Below are 21,008 nucleotides of genomic sequence, written 5' to 3'. Positions count from 1 at the left end.
TATATATATATATATATATATATATATATATATATACAGTATCATCTGTTTGTTTGTTTGTTTTTTTGAAACATTCCACTTCCAAACTTAGTAAAAGAATCTAAAGAGTTGATAGAACATGGGAGGGGCCTGGTCCGGTCTGGAGGGACTAAAGGAAAGCAAATTAGCAGGTAAGATCTAATTTCTCCTTCCTTAGCATCCCTCCGGACCGGACCAGGATTGGACTGTTGGGAAGTACCAAAGCAGTAATCTTATGGGAGGGACAGACATTGAGAATGCGGTAGAGTCCCTGAAAACACCCAAACTAGGATGAATACGAAGCCAAAAGCTCGACGATCCAAGAACCGCCAATAAACTAAATAGAATAACTACAAAGCAAAAAAGCTGAAAAGTCCAAGCGACGCTGAACATTGTCCCCTACCAAGTGGCCGCTATATAATGTCCCCCTACTGCACTATCAGTGCAGCGCAAAGGACAGAGAGACTCGAGAAAAACAAAAAAATGACTGAAAGAAAGATGGCAAAGGTAGAAGCAGAGCCGCCTGTAAACAAAAAACTGCAATGAATCTACCTCAGCTGAGAAAGTGGAAACCGAAATCCTGAAGTACAATACTCCCGATATCGTAGACTATTGCTGACCTAGCAACAGATTGGAAGTATGTAAAGCCTGTCAGTGAGAAAGTACCTGATCACTAGAAGCTAAATAGGTAAAAACAAGAATGCAGTTAAATACTATGCAGAAGAAGAAGGTACCTAAATCCCTGCTGCAAACTAGACTGAAGGTGCAAATAAACTGACAGCCGCTGCAGTTACCCAACATGAAGAAAACATATCTCAGAGCGCAATTCAAATGATAGAGAGAGAGAATCATCTGTAGCTGTTGCCTCTGCAAGCAGATCACCTGAGACTCTTGTCGTAAACCCCAATTAGTGAAAACGGGAATAAATCAACAGTAGACACTTGTTAGTACCTTTCATCTGTTAGATACATATAGAAGTCCATAAAACACTACACAGTTCCAGGAATAACATGTATAGAATGTTTGTACGTTTAGGAATCTTGCCAGGTGCTCATGGTCTGGATTGGCCGTGGACCGAAAGGTGGGCTCGATAGGACCTTTGAGCTTTTCCCAGTGTGGAATTACATATGTACTTATGTAGTAGAACTATAAATATACATATATATTTTCACAGATGCAGCCATCAAAAAACTGCTCACTGTGTATATGCTCCTGGCATACTTGCAGGAAGAATGCTCAATCTCAACCACCAGACCCAAGTGCTGCACTAGTGAGAATACAGAGGCCAACTGAGCAGAGGAAATCCCATCCGAGATAAATATCTGGATATGAGAGGGCATCTATCTCTGCCGCTGACAAGTCTTTTTAGCAAGAAAGTAAGAGAGGCACATGGAAGGTCAGAGCGAAAAGAAATAGTTCTAGAACTGGGACCTCCCCTTAAGGTACTATCCACTGAGAACTCCCAGAAGTTTTTTTTTTTTTTTCCCCCCCCAATGGTCACGAAATTGACGGAGTGAAAAGCTGCCAAAAAAAAGACTACCGAGACTCCAAAGAGAATGAAGAAAAAATTCCTTCTTGGGAGCTAGAAAGTAAAATTTTACTCTGCAAAATAGAGCAAGGTAATGGCCAAAGGCCCAAGAACATCCAGAGAAAACAGAAAGTGGGACGCTTGTAGAGAAGACAAAAACAGTCTGCGCCAACGTGACTAAACAAAGAGAGAAAAAATAGAGACATGCTACGAAATCTAATGAGATCACACGAGAGCTCAAAAGAGAGATCAAATGAGACACCTGGCTACACGCACCCCGTAACCTAGAGTGTGCCCGAAATGCACCACCCGTTGCTTGACCTGACAACTCTGTCAATAAGACTGTCTGTAATGAACCAGACATCTAGGAAAGGATGAAACGAGGAGACGTTGTTTCATGAGCGCTGCTGCTACTACGACCATAACTTAAGAAAAAAGTGCGCGGAGGCGGCGCAAGACCGAAGAGCAGGGCAAGAAAACTGGTAATGAGGACCTTCTCATCATCCTTGTATCGTGGACATTACTCCTCCTATACTGAGATGTACTAAGATCTACCAACCCACACCCATAAGAAATGAATGTGGTACTTGCAACCTGGATTGACCACAACTGAGGACAGGATGCTGGGCTTAATGGACTCTTAGACTTTCCCCGTATGACAATACTCATATACTAAGCAAAAATGCAAAGGAAGTGAAAGAATCCCCTTCCAATTGAAAGGAAGGTCTGGAGTGAGGACGTATAGATTGAAAATGAAAGGATCACCATATGTTGCACGTGGACTGAGACACACTGGCCTTTAATTTTACCGGATCTCCCCAAACCTTGTATCATGTCATGCCTCCTTCCTCACTGAGAGTACAGAGATGAACAGACGCACACTCACAAGATATGAATGTGGTATTTGCGATCTGGATTGACCCCATCTGAAAACAGGATGGGGACTCTTGGCCTTTCCCATTATGGCAACACTTATGCCCTTATGGCAAAAAATGCACAGAAAATGAGTGAATCTCCTTCCAAGAGAAAAAAAAAAAAAACTCTGGAGAGAGGAAGAATAAAATGAAAATGAAATGGAATAGACTTGGAAAATACCTATTACGTGGTGAATTTGTGCCACAGGAGACAAGACTGTACCTGACGTCAAGAAAGCTTGAAACAAGACCCTAAAATCTGTAAGGAAGAGAAAGGGATAGCAGATGTTATGGATGGTCATACAGGACAAAACCAGAATGTTTACCATGTGCCCAGGCTGAACAGATAGAGGAAACAAAAATACAAGTAGATGGCGTGAGGACCTCCCACTATCCTTAAGTGGGAGAAAATGCAAAATTGACCGGATAACTTTACTCCCTAAGTTAACATTTATCTTGAAAGTCCTAGAAGAAAACTAAGATAACACATGAGAAACTCCAAGACAGTTGGAAAGTAGAGAAGACGTGAATAAAACATGCCTTCTAAAGCAGTTGAGAAAACTGGGTGCTCGGTAGACAGGACTGAGTCTCCTAGAATATGAGAACCATCTGGACCATGTAGCCTAGGCAGCTGTCATCTGCTATGCCAAAGAGAACGCATAGCCATGAAAGAAAATTGCTGAAAGGAAGTAAGACCTTAATGTCCAGAATTGCAAAGTACGCAACAATTGAGTATCAGACAATGTATTTCATTGCACATGGCATCTGAACCATATAGCCTACGCTCTAGAGAACGTTTGTTAAGATCTTAAAACACAGTATAAGAACATAGCCACGGAGGAAAATTTCCTGAAAGGAATTAAGATCTTATGTCCAGCATTGTAAAGTACCAAACAATAGACTATCCGGCAATGTAGTTCTATCCACATGGCACCTGACCCAGATAGCCTATGCCATAGAAAATGTTTGTTAAGTTCTTAAAAACACTGTATAACATCATAGGCATGAAGGGAAATGCTTGAAAGGAACTAAGATATTATGGCCAGATTTGTAAAGTACTAATCAATTGACTATTAGACAATGTAGTCCTATCCACCAGGAAATGAGGAAGACACAGAGTGACGTACACTGGACCCCCATAAAAAACTGCGCTAGACAATAGCGAAGACCTTTCCTCCAAACATCACGCACAAGGGAAAGGAATAGGAAAATGGTTATTTTGGAGCTGAGATACAATTTAATTCGCCCCATTGTCTAAAACAGAGAATTCCCGACTGAGCTGCACTTTGAATCGGAGGGAAAAACAAAATGAGCGCCATTCGCATCGTAGCATTTCTTTTTTTTTTTTTTTTTAATAGCTTGAAAAATACATGTAAAAATTAATTTCAGGGAAAATATACTACCAATTGCCCCAACTACCGGAGAAACAATATCTCCTTTCCATTGCACAAACAGCCGAACACAGTAAAAGCAGAAAAACGCTGCCACGTCAAGGGAAATATGCAGCTGCATGCAAAACAATGGCGGCCAAGTGCGCCAAAATGAGAAGAATAAAGTTCGGGGGAGAAAACCACTGACTGGACCGACGAAGAAGCAGGAAATCCGTGCCGCCGAAAAACAGATAGCCTCCGAGGCCGCACAAAACATGGTTTAGCCTCTGGCCCGAACAGGAACCGTCAATACAGCTCGCAAGCTATACAGACCCGTCCAAGAGCGAGCACGCGCCTAACAGTTCGCGCCTCTTTTTTTTTTTTTTTTTTTTTACAACTACCGCCGCTAACAACGCCGGATAGCAGAGGAAAAATAATGAAGATAACAAAAAACCACCGATTAAAGTCACAGACGCTGACTTTTCACTTTTTTTTTTTTTTAAATAGCTCCGCAATAAAAGAAAATAAAGACTCTTCAAACAGAATAAGACAGAAGAGCTACCTGCTCGTTATAAGCCTGGGGAAAGCAAAAACTACTTCCTTTAAATTCCTTTCATTTAAATTAATTCTTTTAATTTTCTTTTACTTGATTTAATTCTTTAAAAACAGCTGCCTATTAAAAGTGGCTGCCTCTCCCAAAGACGGTACACCTTTCCAGAGAAAGGGACGGCCCTTCCCTGCTAAGCCAGGGAGATGGGGAGGAAGGGGGGTGGACTCGAGACACCCGAGTTTAACACCCCAGAGGCTGTCAAAGAAAGAAAAGAAACCCTGTCAAGCCTCTAATTATGATTCCAGGCACAGAAGAAGTATTATAAATATATCTGTAACATCTTATAGAGAAAAAAAGAGAGAGAGAGACTAATGGGCTCACTTCCTACCTGCTGGGAGACTGAGAAAATACTGAGGCCAGGGTTGCCAGGTGGAAAATTTTTTTCCAGCCCACTGGAGCCCAAAAAACAGCCCAAAAACCGCCCAAACACAAACCCCGCCCCTGACACCCCCGCCCCCGCGTCATCACCCCCGCCCCCGCCGTCATCAACCCCGCCCCCGCCGTCACCGGCCCCGCCTCCCACGTCACCGGCACCGCCTCCCCGTCATCGGCCCCGCCTCTTACGTCATCGACCCCGCCTCCCCGTCATCGGCCCCGCCTCCCACGTCATCGGCCCGCCTCCCACGTCACTAACCCCGCCCAAAACGTCATTAACCCCACCCAAAAACGTCATTAACCCCGCCCCCCCCGCGGCCGAAAAAAACCGCCCGAAGCACAAAAACCAGCCCAAAAAACCGCAACCCGCCGCGGGCAAAAATTTCCCGCGGCGGGTCGCGGAAAACCGCCCAATTGGGCGGTAAAACCGCCCACCTGGCAACACTGACTGAGGCTAAGGTCACATGGCCAGGGCTCCTATTGGCTCTCTAGAGTCAGAGTTTTTCTCAGTCTCCACCTGCTGGTAGGCGGGCACAACCCAACAGTCCAATCCTGGTCCGGTCCGGAGGGATGCTAAGGAATTAAAGCATAAAGAATTAAATAATCAAAGAAAGGAATGAGACAACTGGGCTCACCACCTTCCACCTGCTGGAGACTGAGATTACTGGATCGTTCTCTAGCTGGCAAGGGCTCTTATTGGCTAGCTGGAGTTACAGTTTTTTTCTCAGTCTCCACCTGCTGGAAGGCATACACAACCCATCAGTCACATTCTGGGCCGGTCTGGAGGGATGATAAGGAAAGGTAGAGCTGCTGAAGGAAGCCAAAGTAGAGCTGCTTTGCTCGTTTTTGTTTTTTTTAACTCAGAAGTAGTGTGGCTGTCTCTCTCGGCTCTCAGAACACCCTTCCCGTGAAGGGGTCGAGGCAGTGCAAATCAAACTTCATTCAGCAGAAGATAGAAGCACTAAAAATAAATATTTGGCATGATTTTGTGGGGAGGGAGGGATCTGGCCACCTACTACTACTACTGAACCCCCCCCCCCCCCCCCCCACGAGTATCAGTCTAGGGCTACCATATTTGCCCTAAAGAAAAAGAGGACACATGCCACGCTCCCTGTCACACCCTGCCCCACCCCACCCTACCCACTGTCACTTTGATCCCCCCAAAGAAAACCAGATTCCCCCTCTCCCTCCACAATTTTCCATCTTCCCTCCACCCATGTGACTCCATTCATTCACTATCTCTCCCCTCCTGTACCATATAGCAACCGCTGCTTCAGTTGCAGACGAACGGGCAGGCTGGCAGGCGAGTCTCAGTGTATCGTATCCTATCCTTTCCTCCCCTCCTTTACCTTATTGTAGTGCCCTGGTGTTCTAGTGGCCTCGTCAGGGCAGGAAACAGCCCCCTCTTTCCTGCATGGGCGGCTGTAGACTTGTTTTGCTACTGGCACCGATTCAAAACGGCTGCCAAGAGTTTAAGAAGTGACTTTGCAAGACCTCTGTAAGTCCTGTAAGGCCATCGTTTGAACTCTCAGCAGCCATTTTGAAGCAGCGCAGGAAGCAAGACAGTCTGCAGCCGCACCGGGCAGGAAAGAGGTGGCTGTTTCCTGCCCTGAAGAGGTCACTAGAGCAGCAGGGCACTACAATAAGGTAAAGGAGGGGAAGGGAGGATAGGATACGATACATTGAGACCCACCTGCCCATTCGTCTGCAACTGAAATAGCACTAGCTATGGTACAGGAGAGGAGGGGAGGGGAGGAATAGTGAATGGAGTCACATGGGTGGAGGGAAGCTGGAAAATTGTGGAGGGGATATACATGGGGGGGAGAGAGAGAATCTGGTTTTCTTTGGAGGGATCAAAGTGACAGGGGGCAGGGCAGTGTGTGACAGGGGTGGGAAATGTGTCCTCTTTTTCCTTAGGGCAAATATGCTAACCCATGAGGGTTTTCAGGTGGCCGGATCCCTCCCTCCCCCATAAAATACTCCCAAATATTTGTTTTTAGTGCTTCTATCTTCAGCTGAATGAAGTTTGATTTGCACTACCTCAACCCCTTCACGGGAAGGGTGTTCTGAGAGCCGAGACAGCCGCATTACTTCTGAGTTAAAAAAAAAAAAATGAGCAAAGCAGCTCTACTTTAGCTTCCTTCAGCAGCTCTACCTTTTATTTGGTTCACTGCTAGTTGGCCGTCTTTCCTTGCTGGGAGAGTTTCAGCAGTTAATTAAAAAAAGAAAAAAAGACATGGTCTGATCCTTCCTCAATACAGAAACAAAACCCCAGCACCATCCAAGGAAAGGAGTATCTGGGGATTGCTGCTGCCTGCACTACTAGATGCCAGGGATTTAGACTAAAGAAGTCCTTGTGAGCCTTTGGAAGGTGTGGAGGAGGTCACTAAGTGGGCCCCTTCACGTTGGTGGGGGGTTCTATTTTTGATGGCACAAAGGAGGCCCCTTTAATATGCAGACTGAGAGTGCTTAGGCAGCCAATAAAATCCTGCTTGCATGGTGGCTCACAAGCAGTGTTAATCTTTCATGTATGCAGGTTGGTGACTTCTTTGATAATTCAAGATGTGGCAAAAGCCTGATTTTTACCATACCTTGATAACTCCCCCCTCCCTCCCCCGCAAAATGTTCCTTCAGTCACCCTTATACTCTAGCTGCAAAATTTGGAAGTTATATCCATAAAGCAATGGAGGCCAGTCATTCACATTGTTTTGAAACTGTGCTTTTTCTCTATGCCATAAATAATTTCACTCCTCTTTCTCCTGCTTCCTCTCACAAAGATTCATTTCTCTTGAGGCTTAATTTGTGTGTTCCATTTATCAAAATATCAGGCCCAGACACCCCATGAGTCACAGTAATATTCTTACTTCCCAGTTTTATACTTACATAAAGCATTCTATGAACACAGGGGAAAGCATGTACAATGAAAAATATCCTTATGGAGCTTTTATTTAATATTAGACAGTATAAAGAACACTGAATATACAGCAAATTCGAGTACAAATCTAATTGGCAAAATGAACTTACAGATTGTGCAAGAAATGTTGGTGCATGGTCATTTTCATCGGTTACTGTAATGATCACACTTCCCGTAGAACTCAAACCATAACGCTCGCCACCCATGTCACATACATGAATTAAAAGCTTGTAATTGTCTGTCACCTTGAAAAACAAAGCAAATTTGTTTGATGTTAACATTTGCATTCATAACTCAAAATAGGCAATACGATTAGTGCATGAGATTTGCTAGCAAGGCCTTTGCACACAAGAAACATAGCAAAACTCCAATAATAATGGTACTGGAATGGATTGACTGGCTTTGACAGTTGTAAGTCAGTCATTTCATAGACTGTAAATGCCATACACTGCTTCTCCCCTATAAACCTTGTGATCTTGGACAAGTTACCCTTCCATTGCCTCAGGTACAAACTGGAATTGTGAGCCCTCCAGGAACAGCATAATACTATACCTAGATGTACACCACTTTCAAAGTGGTATATGAGAAATTTAAATAAATAAAATAAATTATACTCAGGCAACATATTACCATAAATATACTCCTTTGAGGAAAATGTTTGAATGGTTCAGTGCTCTTATCCTTATAAGTCAGGAGTCCCTTGTCCCAAAGCCTATTTTCAAATAGGGTCAGACACTGTGAAATAACACAAAACCCTGCAAAAAGACACTTAAAACCTATACAGAAAACTTTACCACACTGTAACAGCTCTAATCCACCTATGAAAAAAAACTGTGAGTCCTAGAGCACAGTAACAGCCCTAACCCATCTTTGAAAAGACAGTGCTGTAAATATTACACTGGGCCCTAGAACACCAATATACCTGCTACTAGGAAACTAGAACAAGCTAGTTTGTTACAGATTCCTACACAGACACTAAATGCTAGAGTCCTTCACTCAGTTGGAGGACATGGACAGACACTCATCTGATACAGAATAGGGAATCACAAAAAAAACCATGCAGACTAGTATTGTAGTGCTTATAGAGTCTAGCTTTCTTGGGCCGGGTGTGAAGGGGGGTGGTCTCCATTTCAATTTATTCTCTCTTGTACTTTGCAAAATTAAAAAAAAACAAAAAACAACCCCCCCCACACACACACATTTCACAAAGCAGGCACATTTCAGTCCTTAAAAATTATTCAATAAATATACAATATGATTCTGATTATCCGGAGGTGATCTGAACAATTAGAAATCCAGATAATTGGACATTCCTTTTTGAAAAGAAAATATTCTTTGAGAGTTGCATGTTGAACATTATTTTTTGTTTTCAGTTATAAACGGGAAAAAATATCAAGCCATTTTGATATTATAAAATTCTTTTACTGTATATCAGGTATAATGTGATAACTATGATACAGAAATTATGTTAAAAAATGGAAGAGATAAGGAACAGAAACAATCTGGTAAGTACACAAGTACTTACAGTAAGTATTGCCACAGTGGGACAGACCGAAGGCTCATCAAGCCCAGCATCCTGGTTCCAACATTGGCCAATCCAGGTTATAAGTACCTGGCAAGATCCCAAAACAGTACAATACATTTTATGCTGCTTATCCTAGAAATAAGCAGTGGATTTTCCCCAAGTCCATTTTAATAATGGCTTATGGACTTTTCTTTTAGGAAGCCATCCAAACCTTTTTTAAATCATGCTAAGCTAGCTGCTTTTACTACATTCTCTAGCAACGAATTCCAGAGTTTAATTACACATTGAGTGAAGAAATATTTTCTCTAATTCATTTTAAATTTACTCTTTGTAGCTTCATTGCATTCCCACTAGTCCTAGTATTTTTGGAAAGAGTTAACAAGCGATTCACTTCCTCCCGTTCCACTCCACTCATTATTTAATAGACCTCTGTCATACCTCCCCTCAGCCATCTTTTCTCCAAGCTGAAGAGCCCTAGCAGCTTCAGCCTTTCCTCATTGGCAGTTGTCCCATCCCCTTTATCATTTTCGTCACCCTTCTCTGTACCTTTTCTAATTCCATTATATCTTTTTTGAGATGCGGTGACCAGACCTGCACATAATATTCGAGGTACGGTCGCACCATGGAGCGATACAAATGCATAATAACGTTCTCATTTTTGTTTTCCATTCCTTTCCTAATAATGCCTAACATTCTATTTGCTTTCTTAGCCGTAGCCGCACACGGAAGAGAGTGTTTCAATGTATCATCAACAATGACACCTAGATCCCTTTCCTGGTCGGTGACTCCTAATGTGGAACCTTGCATTATGTAGCTATAGTTTGGGTTCCTCTTTTCCACATGCATCACTTTGCAATTGCTCTGATTAAATGTCATCTGCCATTTGGATGCCCAGTCTCCCAGTCTTGTAAGGTCCTTGTAATTTTTCACAATCCTCTTGAAAATGTAACAACTTTGAATAACTTTCTAGTCATTAGTCTCCTTTTCACTTTTCATCTACCTGCCTTTCCCCATCTCCCTCCCATTACCCCCCCCCCCCCGTCCCTCTTCTTTTCCAATCTCCTATCCCCCTCCTCATCTTTCACCCACTTCCTTACTCTCCTATTCCCATCCTCTGCAGTCACTCTCTTAGCCCTCACCTATCCTCCACTGCCTCTCATCCCCTCACCAGCCCTGTCTCTCCTTCCTTCCTTTGCCTCCAGGCCATTCTTCTATCTTTTATCCCATACCCCATGTCCAACTGCCTCTTCCACCTTCTTTTTAACCCCATTTCTACCCTCACACACAATCCCTTCAGAGACTCATCCCCTTCCTCCCATCCGTTTTCAGTGCCTCTCCAGTCTTCCAGGTCATTCACTTTATATCTCAAACTTCCCCCAAACATCATCCCTTTGTTTGCCCCTCTTATCCATTTCATACCCTCACTCATTCCCCCAACTCATCAACATACCCCCACTCATACTTACCAATGCCAAGTATGAGCATCCCTCAAAATTCCCATGCCACCTGTCCTATCTATAATTCCCTGCTCTGCTCCCCAACACGCTCTCAATCAATCACCAAGTCCTAGTCATCTTCTGATCTGCCCCCTTCTACCCTCGTCCCATCCATCTTCTGAAGTGTCCCCCTTCTCCCCTAGTCCCATCCATCTTCTGTCCATTTAACATTTCTTCTTTATGTCTACCATCATTCCGTGTTATCTGTCATGTCCAGCACCTCCCCTCTATGTCCCTATTTCCCTCATGCTCAGTATCTGTGTCTTCATCCCTACCCTGTCCAGTTTCTCCTCTCCTCCTCTCTTCTGTACTCCCCCTCCCAGCCAGCACATTCTCTTTCTCTCCTGACCTTCCCCATGGTACTACATTTCTCTCTCGCTCTGGCTCCAGCATCTTCCTACTCTCCTCCCAACCCATCTCATCTTTCTCTTTTCCCTCTGTTCAACCCCTCCCATCCCAGCACCTCTCCCTTTCTCCCCATGGGCTCAGCTTCTCTTCCCCTCACTTCATCCAAGCTCTCTTTCATGTTCCCCTTCTCCCTCTCTGTGGTCTGGTGATATCTTTTTCCCTACTTCCTATGCGATGTGGCATCTCTTTACCTTCCCTCCCCATCTTCCTCCTTTTCCAGCATTGCCCCCAGTGACCCATCTCCCCCCTTTCCAACATTACCCCTCATGTCCCCATCTCCCTCCCTTTCCAACATTACCCCTTGTGTCCCCATCTTCTATCCCTTTTAAGCATAATTCTCCCTCCCACCAAGGTCCCCATCTTCCCCCTATTCCAACACTGTCCTCCCATGTCCCTATCTCCCTCCCTTTCCAGCATAACTCCCCATGTCCCCATCTCCCCTCTTTTTCCAGTAGTGTCCCTCTGTGTCCCTATCTCCCCCTTTTCCAGCATTTTCCCCTTGTGTCCCCATCTCCCTCCCTTTCAAACATAACCCCCCTTATGTTCCCATCTCCCTCACCATTTTCCAGTAGTCTCCCCATCTACCCCACCATCCAGTAGTGCCTGCTTCCTTCAACCCACCTCCCCTAGTCCAGCACTGCTTTCTGTTCTCCTCCTCCCCCCCCATCAAGCCTCCATTGTTTAGCAGCCTCTGTAGCGTATAACACACTGCCTGTCTGAGCCAGCATCAGATCCTTCCTTCTGTATGTCCCACCCTTGCAGAAATAGGAAGTTGAGTTGTGTCAGAAGGGCGGGACATGCACAGATGGAAGGATCCAACCAGCTCAGACAGGCAGAATGTTATATGCCATAAGGGCTGCTAAACGAAGGCGGCTTGACGGTCTGGGGGGAAAGAACAGTAATGTTGCACTTGGGAAGGGAAGGGTGCCAGTTCCACAGGGGGATAAGGGTGGGGAGGGGAGGGGAGAAAGTCAATACTGCAAATTAAAAAAAAGAACCTGATTGACAACAGCTGGCATTGGTGTGGGTGCTGTTTTCTTTAAAATCCGTTTGGGGGAGCGACCACTCTCCTAGCTAGAGAGCCTAGAGTTCAGAAACACTCCTGGCTGAGGAGACTGTTTTTAGAGTTTTTAGAGTAAGATCTTTGTAATCAACATCCTCCCTTTGGGCTATTGAAGAGAGTTACATTCAAAGATCTCAGCCAAGAGATGTGGTTGGGATTTCATTCAGGACAGACCACTCAAAGAGTCCATAGACAGGATATACCCTTAAGAAAATGCACAGTGAAAGACATATTCTCTAAGCATCCCCTATAGCAAACTAGTACTGCCACCTGGAGGTCAGACCTTTCTTGAAACCATCTTACATAAAAGAGAATCTGAGGAACTGAGGAGTGAAGAGGATGAAATCAACTTCTTTTGAGCCTAAATCAATGTGATAATTACTTCCTCAACTTTGACCTCTCAAGAGTCAGGCTATAAGACCAAAAGGGGATGGATCCTCCATGAGAACTAGACCCTGAGTCAACAGTCCTCTGCGCTGTGGAAGTTTGAGAGGGATGGGGTCTACAGCGAGATAAGAAGCATTTTTACAAAAGCTAAAGTTTTATTTTTGAGTAATCGGGGTTGACCAGCAAACCAACACAACAGGGAGATTTAATGGTTTGAAGGAAAAATTTGCTAATTACCTGATAATTTTCTTTCCTTTAGTCCCAAAGGATCAGTCCAGTTGTGACCATCTGCCAGCAGGTGGAGACAGAGAACTCTAATGAGTTGTGACTCATAACCTCCTGCACATAGCAACCAAGCTAGTGTTCGATAACAAAGCAATGAAAGAGAGTGACTTCCAGAAAAAGAACTATGAAATAAAGTGCAAAACTCATGCCTTAGAAATAATGGAAACAGAACAATATAAACACCCAAAATTACATAAAACGCGGAAAAACCAAAACCGTCACAAGGGACTAAAGGAAAGAAAATTCAGGTAATTAACTAATTTTTCCTTCAATTATGTCCAAAGGATCAGTCTAGACAAATGGGATTTACAAAAGCAATCCTTGGGAGGAGGGTGGGGGAACTGTGATATCCCTGAAGCAAGAACTGTGGCTCCAAAGGAAGCATCTGCTTGAGCAGACACATCCAAACGGTAATGCTTAACAAAGGAATGAGAAGACGACCATGTCGCTGACTGATAAATCTCTGTCAATGAACTTGCCCTAGACTCTGCCAAAGAAGTCGCCAAAGAACTGGTAGAATGATCCTTGACGTGCATAGGGGCAGATCTACCCCTCAGAACGTAAGGCCTCCTTAGGCTATTAAGCCACTGTTGCTTTGGAGGCTGGCAAACACTTCCGGGATCTGGTAAAAAGAACAAAAAGATGATCAGACAGCCTGAAATTGTTGGTAGCAGTAAGATAGCGCATAAGGTCGCACTTCACATCCAGTCATAGGGAAGCGTATTCTGCAGAATAGACCTCCCTGGAAAAAGTAGTAAGGACACAGTCTGATTGACATGAAAAGGGGAGCACAGATTAGCGATTCCCTTAGGGAATCGCACTATATCAGGGTGAGCAGCCAATGAGGCATTCTGTATCTTGCCTCTTTGACACGCCGACATTGCCACCTGGACCTTGGGTGAATTAAGGGCCAAACCTTTCTTGAATCCCTCAATGAAGGATATAATTTGAGACAAGGAAGCATGAGATGGAGAAACACCATTTTGTGTAGACCAGCTCTCAAAAGTTCTCCACACTCTAGCATAAGAAGAAATGGACTGCTTTTCGGCTTGCAGCAAGGTAGTAATAACATCATCCACGTAACCCTTCTTCCTCAATCACGCCCTCTTAAGAACCAGGCCATAAGACCAAAGTGGGAGGGCTCCTCCCTAAGTACTGGATCTTGGTGCAATTAGCCCATCTGTGGAGAAAGAGTCAACCGAGGAGCGATTTGAAGACAGATGAGGTCCTCCGCATGTCTGGTCCAGTCCGAAGCTACAAGAACGACCTTCCAGGATGATGCGCAATCCTGTGCAACATCCTTCCCACGAGAGGCCATGGAGGAAACATATAAAGGAGGCTGTCTGATAGCCAAGGCTGTACTAGTGCATCCATTCCTCGGGAGTCTCGCTCCCTGAAGCGGCTGTAGAATCTGTGTTCTTGCACATTGAGTCTGGATGCTATAAGGTCAAGAACCGGAAGGCCCCACTGTGAGGAAATGAGGTGAAATGCAGGTTTCCCCAGGAACAGAGAGACTCTGCTGAGAAAATACACTTGCGAGTTTAGTGAGACGCTGAAATCATCGGAATGTTCAATTCCGCCCACAGACAAAGAAAATGCACCTTCAGGGTTAGAGATACACTCTTTGTTCCTCTTTGTCTGTTGATGTAAGACACGGCTGTGACATTGTCCGAGAGCATGCGCGCTGGCCTCCCATGAAGAAGAGGCGCAAAGGCTAGTGGTGGAGATAATGGGTTCCCCATTCGAACAGGCTGGTATTGGAGGTGAGAATACACCAACTGGAAATCTGTAAGGGCAACGCTGCTTGAGTGTGCGCAGGGAGAAGTCACTAAGTCAGACTCTGTCTGGCTTGAGGTGTTCATGGCACCAGCAGGTTGTAAGTCTCCGAGACCGGAAACCACCAGCTCAACAGGGACGACTGTAGGGGTCCTATGTGGAATTTCACCCAAGGCAGAACATCCAAAGTTGCCACCACAGAACCGAGAACCAGAGCATAATCCCAAGCCCGTGGGCAGGAAAGAGAGAGGAGCCTGAGAATTTGCTGTTTGAGCTTGAGCTGACAATGCTGGGGCAGGAAAACCTTCCCCGCCTGGGTACTGAAGCATATTCCCAGAAACTCCAGGGTCTGGCTGGGAGACATATCACTCTTGCTGTAATTTACCACCCAACCCAGCACAGAAAGGACTGTGTACTGCGAAGGCCCTCTTGATAAGAAGGTACCCGAATTAGCCAATCGTCCAGGTAAGGATGTCCCAAGATCCCTTTCCGGTAAAGAAAGGCTGCCACTACGACTATAAACTTTTGAAAATGTGCAACGTGCAGTTGAGGCCAAAAGGCATGGCCTTGAATTGAAAATGATCCCCCAGGATCACAAACCAGAGAAATTTCCTGTGAGGCCAAATTGGGATACGAAAATAAGCCTCCTTGAGGTCCACTGAGGTAAGAAACTCACCTGGTTGGGCCGAGGCTATGACAGAACGAAGAGTCTCCATGGTGAAGTGCAGCACTGAACCATGTGAAAAGTTGTCTTTCTTTGGGATGACAAAATAGATGGCATATCGACCCATGCCCCTCTCTGCCGGAGGAACGGGCTGAATGGCACAATGTGTGATGATGCTTCTTGGCCTTCACCCAAAGTACGTCACCGAGGCTCCTCAGTGCCGACGTCGAATCCACACGTCACACCTTGGGGTCAGGTCCGAGAATGGACGGTCCTGGAGGTCCTGCACAGGCCTTGAGGCAGGTGGACACCCACTCGATGCTTCACTGCTTCCAGTGTCTAAGGGTCTAGCAGCAGCCATGCTGACTGATGCTCCCGATGCCAGTGCAATGCTTGACGTCGAGAAACCGGACTTGGCTCCAAAAATCCTCTTTCAGCCTCCCTGGAAACTGGGTCCTCTTCATGCAAAGACAGAGAACATAGTTAGTGGGGCTATGGTCGGACCCAAGACGCTGTACACACCAAGAATGGGTGAATTTTTCCCAGAGATTGTCAGATTGAACTGGGTATAGTGCTTGAAGCCACTAGGAACCTTCGTGGACATGGAAGGAAAAACTTCCTCAGCTACAGGGGCAAGACACGGCAAAAAAGAAAGGGAAAGTTCTCAGACGAAGTCAAGGCCTAAAAGTGACCTGATGATGACAGAAAATAAAAGGAAAATTAAAACTGTGCAAAATCACTAATACTTAAGGGAAATTAACAAGATGGAGGTCCCACAACAGGAACACAATAAAGGATGGAAAAAAAAATAGCTGAAAGGCACAAAAAAGCTCTCTAGAACCGAGCAATGTGAGGAGATGGAGGTAGAAAAAGAACTGAGGAGAATGCGTTCTTGCAGTGGACGGAAAGGCACTCATGCATGAGCGTGTCTTGTGCTCCACAAAGCTCTCGTTAAACTTTTGTAAATTCAGGACCAGGCAACGCGGGTCGGTGTCACCCACATGAGAGAATTAATAGGCCTGTTTCTCCTCGGAGAATAATTAAAACAGACATGGGTACTGAATGGGTAAATAGGAGTTAGGAGATAAAAACAGCCTCAAAAATTAGCCTGATGTACCGACTCAGAAAGTCTATTCCAAGCATACGATGCAGCAAGATAAAAGTAATGGGGTCTGTAGCTGGGGAGAAGAGTACTGATGACAAAGTTCCCGGGGAGGAGTGTAGGGAAAGATATGATAGGAGAAGTACTGAGGAGCTGCAGTGAATATACTTGTAAGTCAGTAAGAGGAGTTTCAACTGTATGTGCAAATGGATAGGGAACCAATGAAGTGACTTGAAGAGCACAGTGACACCTGGTGGAAGAAGATATGTCACACAGCAGAATTTTGGTCAGACTGAAGGGGAGACAGATGGTTTAGAGAAGACTGTGAGAAGCAAGTTGCAGCAATCTAATCATTGGGTGAGTATGGATAAGTATTTTGGTAGTGTGCTCAGAAAGAAAGGGATGAATTTTGGTGATGTTATAGAGAAATGACAGGTTTTAGCAGTCAACAACAAGCTGGGTTTAAGGAAGAATGCAATTTATCATTTGATGTGCACCCAACCATATGAAAGGCAATTCAATAATCGGACACTTGCAATTATGCGTGCTCTGTGCGAATAACTGCTGAGATAAGGAGAAATTAGATCTTACCTGCTAATTTGTTTTCCTTTAGTCCCTCCGGACCGGACCAGGATTGGACTGTTGGGTTGTGCCCGCCTACCAGCAGGTGGAGACTGAGAAAAACTCTGACTCTAGAGAGCCAATAGGAGCCCTGGCCATGTGACCTTAGCCTCAGTATTTGAATAACAAAGCAGGAAAGAAAGAAAGAACTTCTGTGCCGTATGGAATCCTAGCAGCCACAAATTCCTCGGCAAAACCGAGTACTAGAGCTCACCAGCAACTCTCACCAGAGATGTGGTATGGCCCATTTGTATTAGAGCTCGCCAGCAACTCTCACCAGAGAAGTGGTATGACTCACTTAAGGTTTCATATATATTCCATCAACTGAGCTCACCAGCAACTCTCACCAGAGAAGTGGTATGACTCACTTAAGGTTTCATATATATTCCATCAACTGAGCTCACCAGCAACTCTCGGCAGAGAAGTGGTATGACATATTTAAGGCTTTATATATATTCCAGCAACTGAACTCACCAGCAACTCTCACCAGAGAAGTGGTATGACATATTTAAGGCTTTATATATATTCAAGCAACTGAACTCACCAGCAACTCTCACCAGAGAAGTGGTATGACCCATTAAGGTTTTATATATATTCCAGCAACCGAGCTCACCAGCAACCACCAGAGAAGTGGTATGGACCACGCAAAGTCTTTTTTTTTTAAACATTCCACGTGTGGTAAAGGAACGAATACACTTCCAAACTTAATAAAAGAATCTAAAGAGTTGATAGAACATGGGAGGGGCCTGGTCCGGTCCGGAGGGACTAAAGGAAAACAAATTAGCAGGTAAGATCTAATTTCTCCTTCCTTAGCATCCCTCCGGACCGGACCAGGATTGGACTGTTGGGATGTACCAAAGCAGTAATCTTACAGGAGGGACAGACATTGAGAATGTGGTAGAGTCCCTGAAGACACCCAAACTAGGATGAATACGAAGCCAAAGCTTGACGATCCAAGAACCACCAATAAACTAAATAGAATGACTACAAAGCAAAAAAGCTGAAGCTGAAAAGTCCAAGCGACGCTGAACATTATCCCCTACCAAGTGACCGCTATATATTGTCCCCTACCGCATCAGTGCAGCGCAAAGGACAGAGAGACTCGAGAAAAAACGACTGAAAGAAGGATGACAAAGGTAGAAGCAGAGCCGCCTGGCAACAAAAAACTGCAATGAATCTACCTCAGCTGAGAAAGTGAAAACCGAAATCCTGAAGTACAATACTCCAGATATTGTAGACTATTGCTGACCTACCAACAGATTGGAAGTATGTAAAGCCTGTCAGTGAGAAAGTACCTGATCACTAGAAGCTAAATAGGTAAAAACAAGAATGCAGTTAAATACTATGCAGAAGAAGAAGGTACCTAAATCCTTGCTGCAAACTAGACTGAAGGTCCAAATAAACTGACAGCCGCTGCAGTTACCCAACATGAAAAAAAAAAAACATATCTCAGAGCGCAATTCAACTGAGAGAGAAAGAATCATCTGTAGCTGTTGCCTCTGCAAGCCAATCACCTGAGACTCTTGTCGTAGACCCCAATTAGTGAAAACGGGAATAAATCAACAGTAGACACTTGTTAGTACCTTTCATCTGTTAGAAACTTATAGAAGTCCATAAAACACTACACAGTTCCAGGAACAACATGTATAGAATGTTTGTACGTTTAGGAATCTAGCCAGGTGCTCATGGTCTGGATTGGCCGTGGACAGAAAGGTGGGCTCAATAGGACCTTTGAGCTTTTCCCAGTGTGGAATTACATATGTACTTATGTAGTAGAACTATAAATATACATATATATTTTCACAGATGCAGCCATCAAAAAACTGGTCACTGTGTTTATGCTCCCGGCATACCTGCAGGAAGAATGCTCAATCTCAACCACCAGACCACTAGTGAGAATACAGAGGCCAACTGAGCGGAGGGATTCCATCAGAGATAAATATCTGGATACGAGAGGGCATCTATCTCTGCCGCTGACAAGTCTTTTTAGCAAGAGAGTAAGCGAGGCACATGGAAAGTCAGAGCGAAAAGAAATAGTTGTAGAACTGGGACCTCCCCTTAAGGTACTATCCACTGAGAACTCTTTTATTTTTTTTTTTCTTCAATGGTCACGAAATTGACAGAGTGAAAAGCTGCCCAAAAAAGACTACCGAGACTCCAAAGAGAATGAAGAAAAAATTCCTTCTTGGGAGCTAGAAAGTAAAATTTTACTCTGCAAAATAGAGTAAGGTAATGGCCGAAGGCCCAAGAACATCCAGAGAAAACAGAAAGTGGGACGCTTGTAGAGAAGACAAAAACAGTCTGCGCCAACTTGACTAAACAAAGAGAGAAAAAATAGAAACATGCTATGAAATCTGAGATCACACGAGAGCTCAAAAGAGAGCTCAAATGAGAGACCTGGCTACATGCACCCCATAACCTAGGGTGTGCCCGAAATGCACCACCCGTTGCTTGACCTGACAACTCTGCCAATAAGACTGTCTGTAATGAACCAGACATCTATGGAAAGGATGAAATGACGAGACGTAGTTTCATGAGCGCCGCTGCTACTACGACCATAACTTAAGAAAAAAGTGCGCGGAGCCGACGCGAGACCGAAGAGCAGGGCAAGAAAACTGGTAATGAGGACCTTATCATCCTCGTATCACGGACATTACTCCTCCTATACTGAGATGTACTAAGATGTACCGACCCACATCAATAAGAAATGAATGTGGTACTTGCAACCTGGATTGACCACAACTGAGAACAGGATGCTGGGCTTAATGGACTCTTAGACTTTCCCCGTATGACCATACTCATATACTAATAGCAAAAATGCACAGGAAGTGAAAGAATCCCCTTCCAATTGAAAGGAAGGTCTGGAATGAGGACATATAGAATGAAAATGAAAGGACCACCATATGTTGAGCGTGGACTGAGACACACTGGCCTTTAATTTTACCGGATCTCCCCAAACCTCGTATCATGTCATGCCTCCTTCCTCACTGAGATGTACAGAGATGAACAGATGCACACTCACAAAATATGAATGTGGTATTTGCAATCTGAATTGACCCCATCTGAAAACAGGATGGGGACTCTTGGCCTTTCCCATTATGGCAACACTTATGCCCTTATGGCAAAAAATGCACAGAAAATGAGTGAATCTCCTTCCAAGAGAAAAAAACTCTGGAGAGAGGAAGAATAAAATGAAAATGAAAAGGAATAGACTTGGAAAATACCTATTACGGAAAAGGTGGTGAATTTGTGCCACAGGAGACAAGACTGTACCTGACATCAAGAAAGCTTGAAACAAGACCCTAAAATCTGTAAGGAAGAGAAAGGGATAGCAGATGTTATGGATGGTCATACTAGACAAAACCAGAATATTTACCATGTGCCCAGGCTGAATAGATAGAGGAAACAAAAATACAAGTAGATGGCATGAGGACCTCCCACTATCCCTAAGTGGGAGAAAATGCAAATTGACCGGATAACTTTACTCCCTATGTGGACATATATCTTGTAAGTCCTAGAAGAAAACTAAGATAACACATGAGAAACTCCAAGACAGTTGGAAAGTAGAGAAGATGTGAATAAAACATGCCTTCTAAAGCATCTGGGAAAACTGGGTGCTCCTAGAATATGAGTCTCCTAGAATATGAGAACCATCTGAACCATGTAGCCTATGCAGCTGTCATCTGCTATGCCAAAGAGAACGCATAGCCATGAAAGAAAATTGCTGAAAGGAAGTAAGACCTTATGTCCAGAATTGCAAAGTACGCAACAATTGAGTATCAGACAATGTATTTCATTGCACATGGCATCTGAACCATATAGCCTACGCTCTAGAGAACGTTTGTTAAGATCTTAAAACACTGTATAAGAACATAGCCACGGAGGAAAATTTCCTGAAAGGAATTAAGATCTTATGTCCAGCATTGTAAAGTACCAAACAATGGCACCTGAA

The 21,008-nt window shown here is 44.3% G+C and overlaps 1 protein-coding gene across 1 annotated transcript in view; it reads right to left on the bottom strand.

Annotated features, from left to right (window-relative positions):
- LOC115456472 (desmocollin-3-like) overlaps positions 1 to 21,008 on the bottom strand; it is a 209,431-nt gene that overhangs the window by 115,988 nt on the left and 72,435 nt on the right. Inside the window, exon 8 of the mRNA XM_030185558.1 lies at positions 7,840 to 7,974. Coding sequence (XP_030041418.1) covers positions 7,840 to 7,974 — 135 coding nt within the window. The remainder of the gene's footprint in view (positions 1 to 7,839; positions 7,975 to 21,008) is intronic.

The sequence above is a fragment of the Microcaecilia unicolor genome, chromosome 13 (assembly GCF_901765095.1).
Source record: "Microcaecilia unicolor chromosome 13, aMicUni1.1, whole genome shotgun sequence".
NCBI classification, from domain to species: Eukaryota; Metazoa; Chordata; class Amphibia; order Gymnophiona; family Siphonopidae; genus Microcaecilia; species Microcaecilia unicolor.
This window is presented reverse-complemented; position numbering and strand designations above follow the sequence as displayed.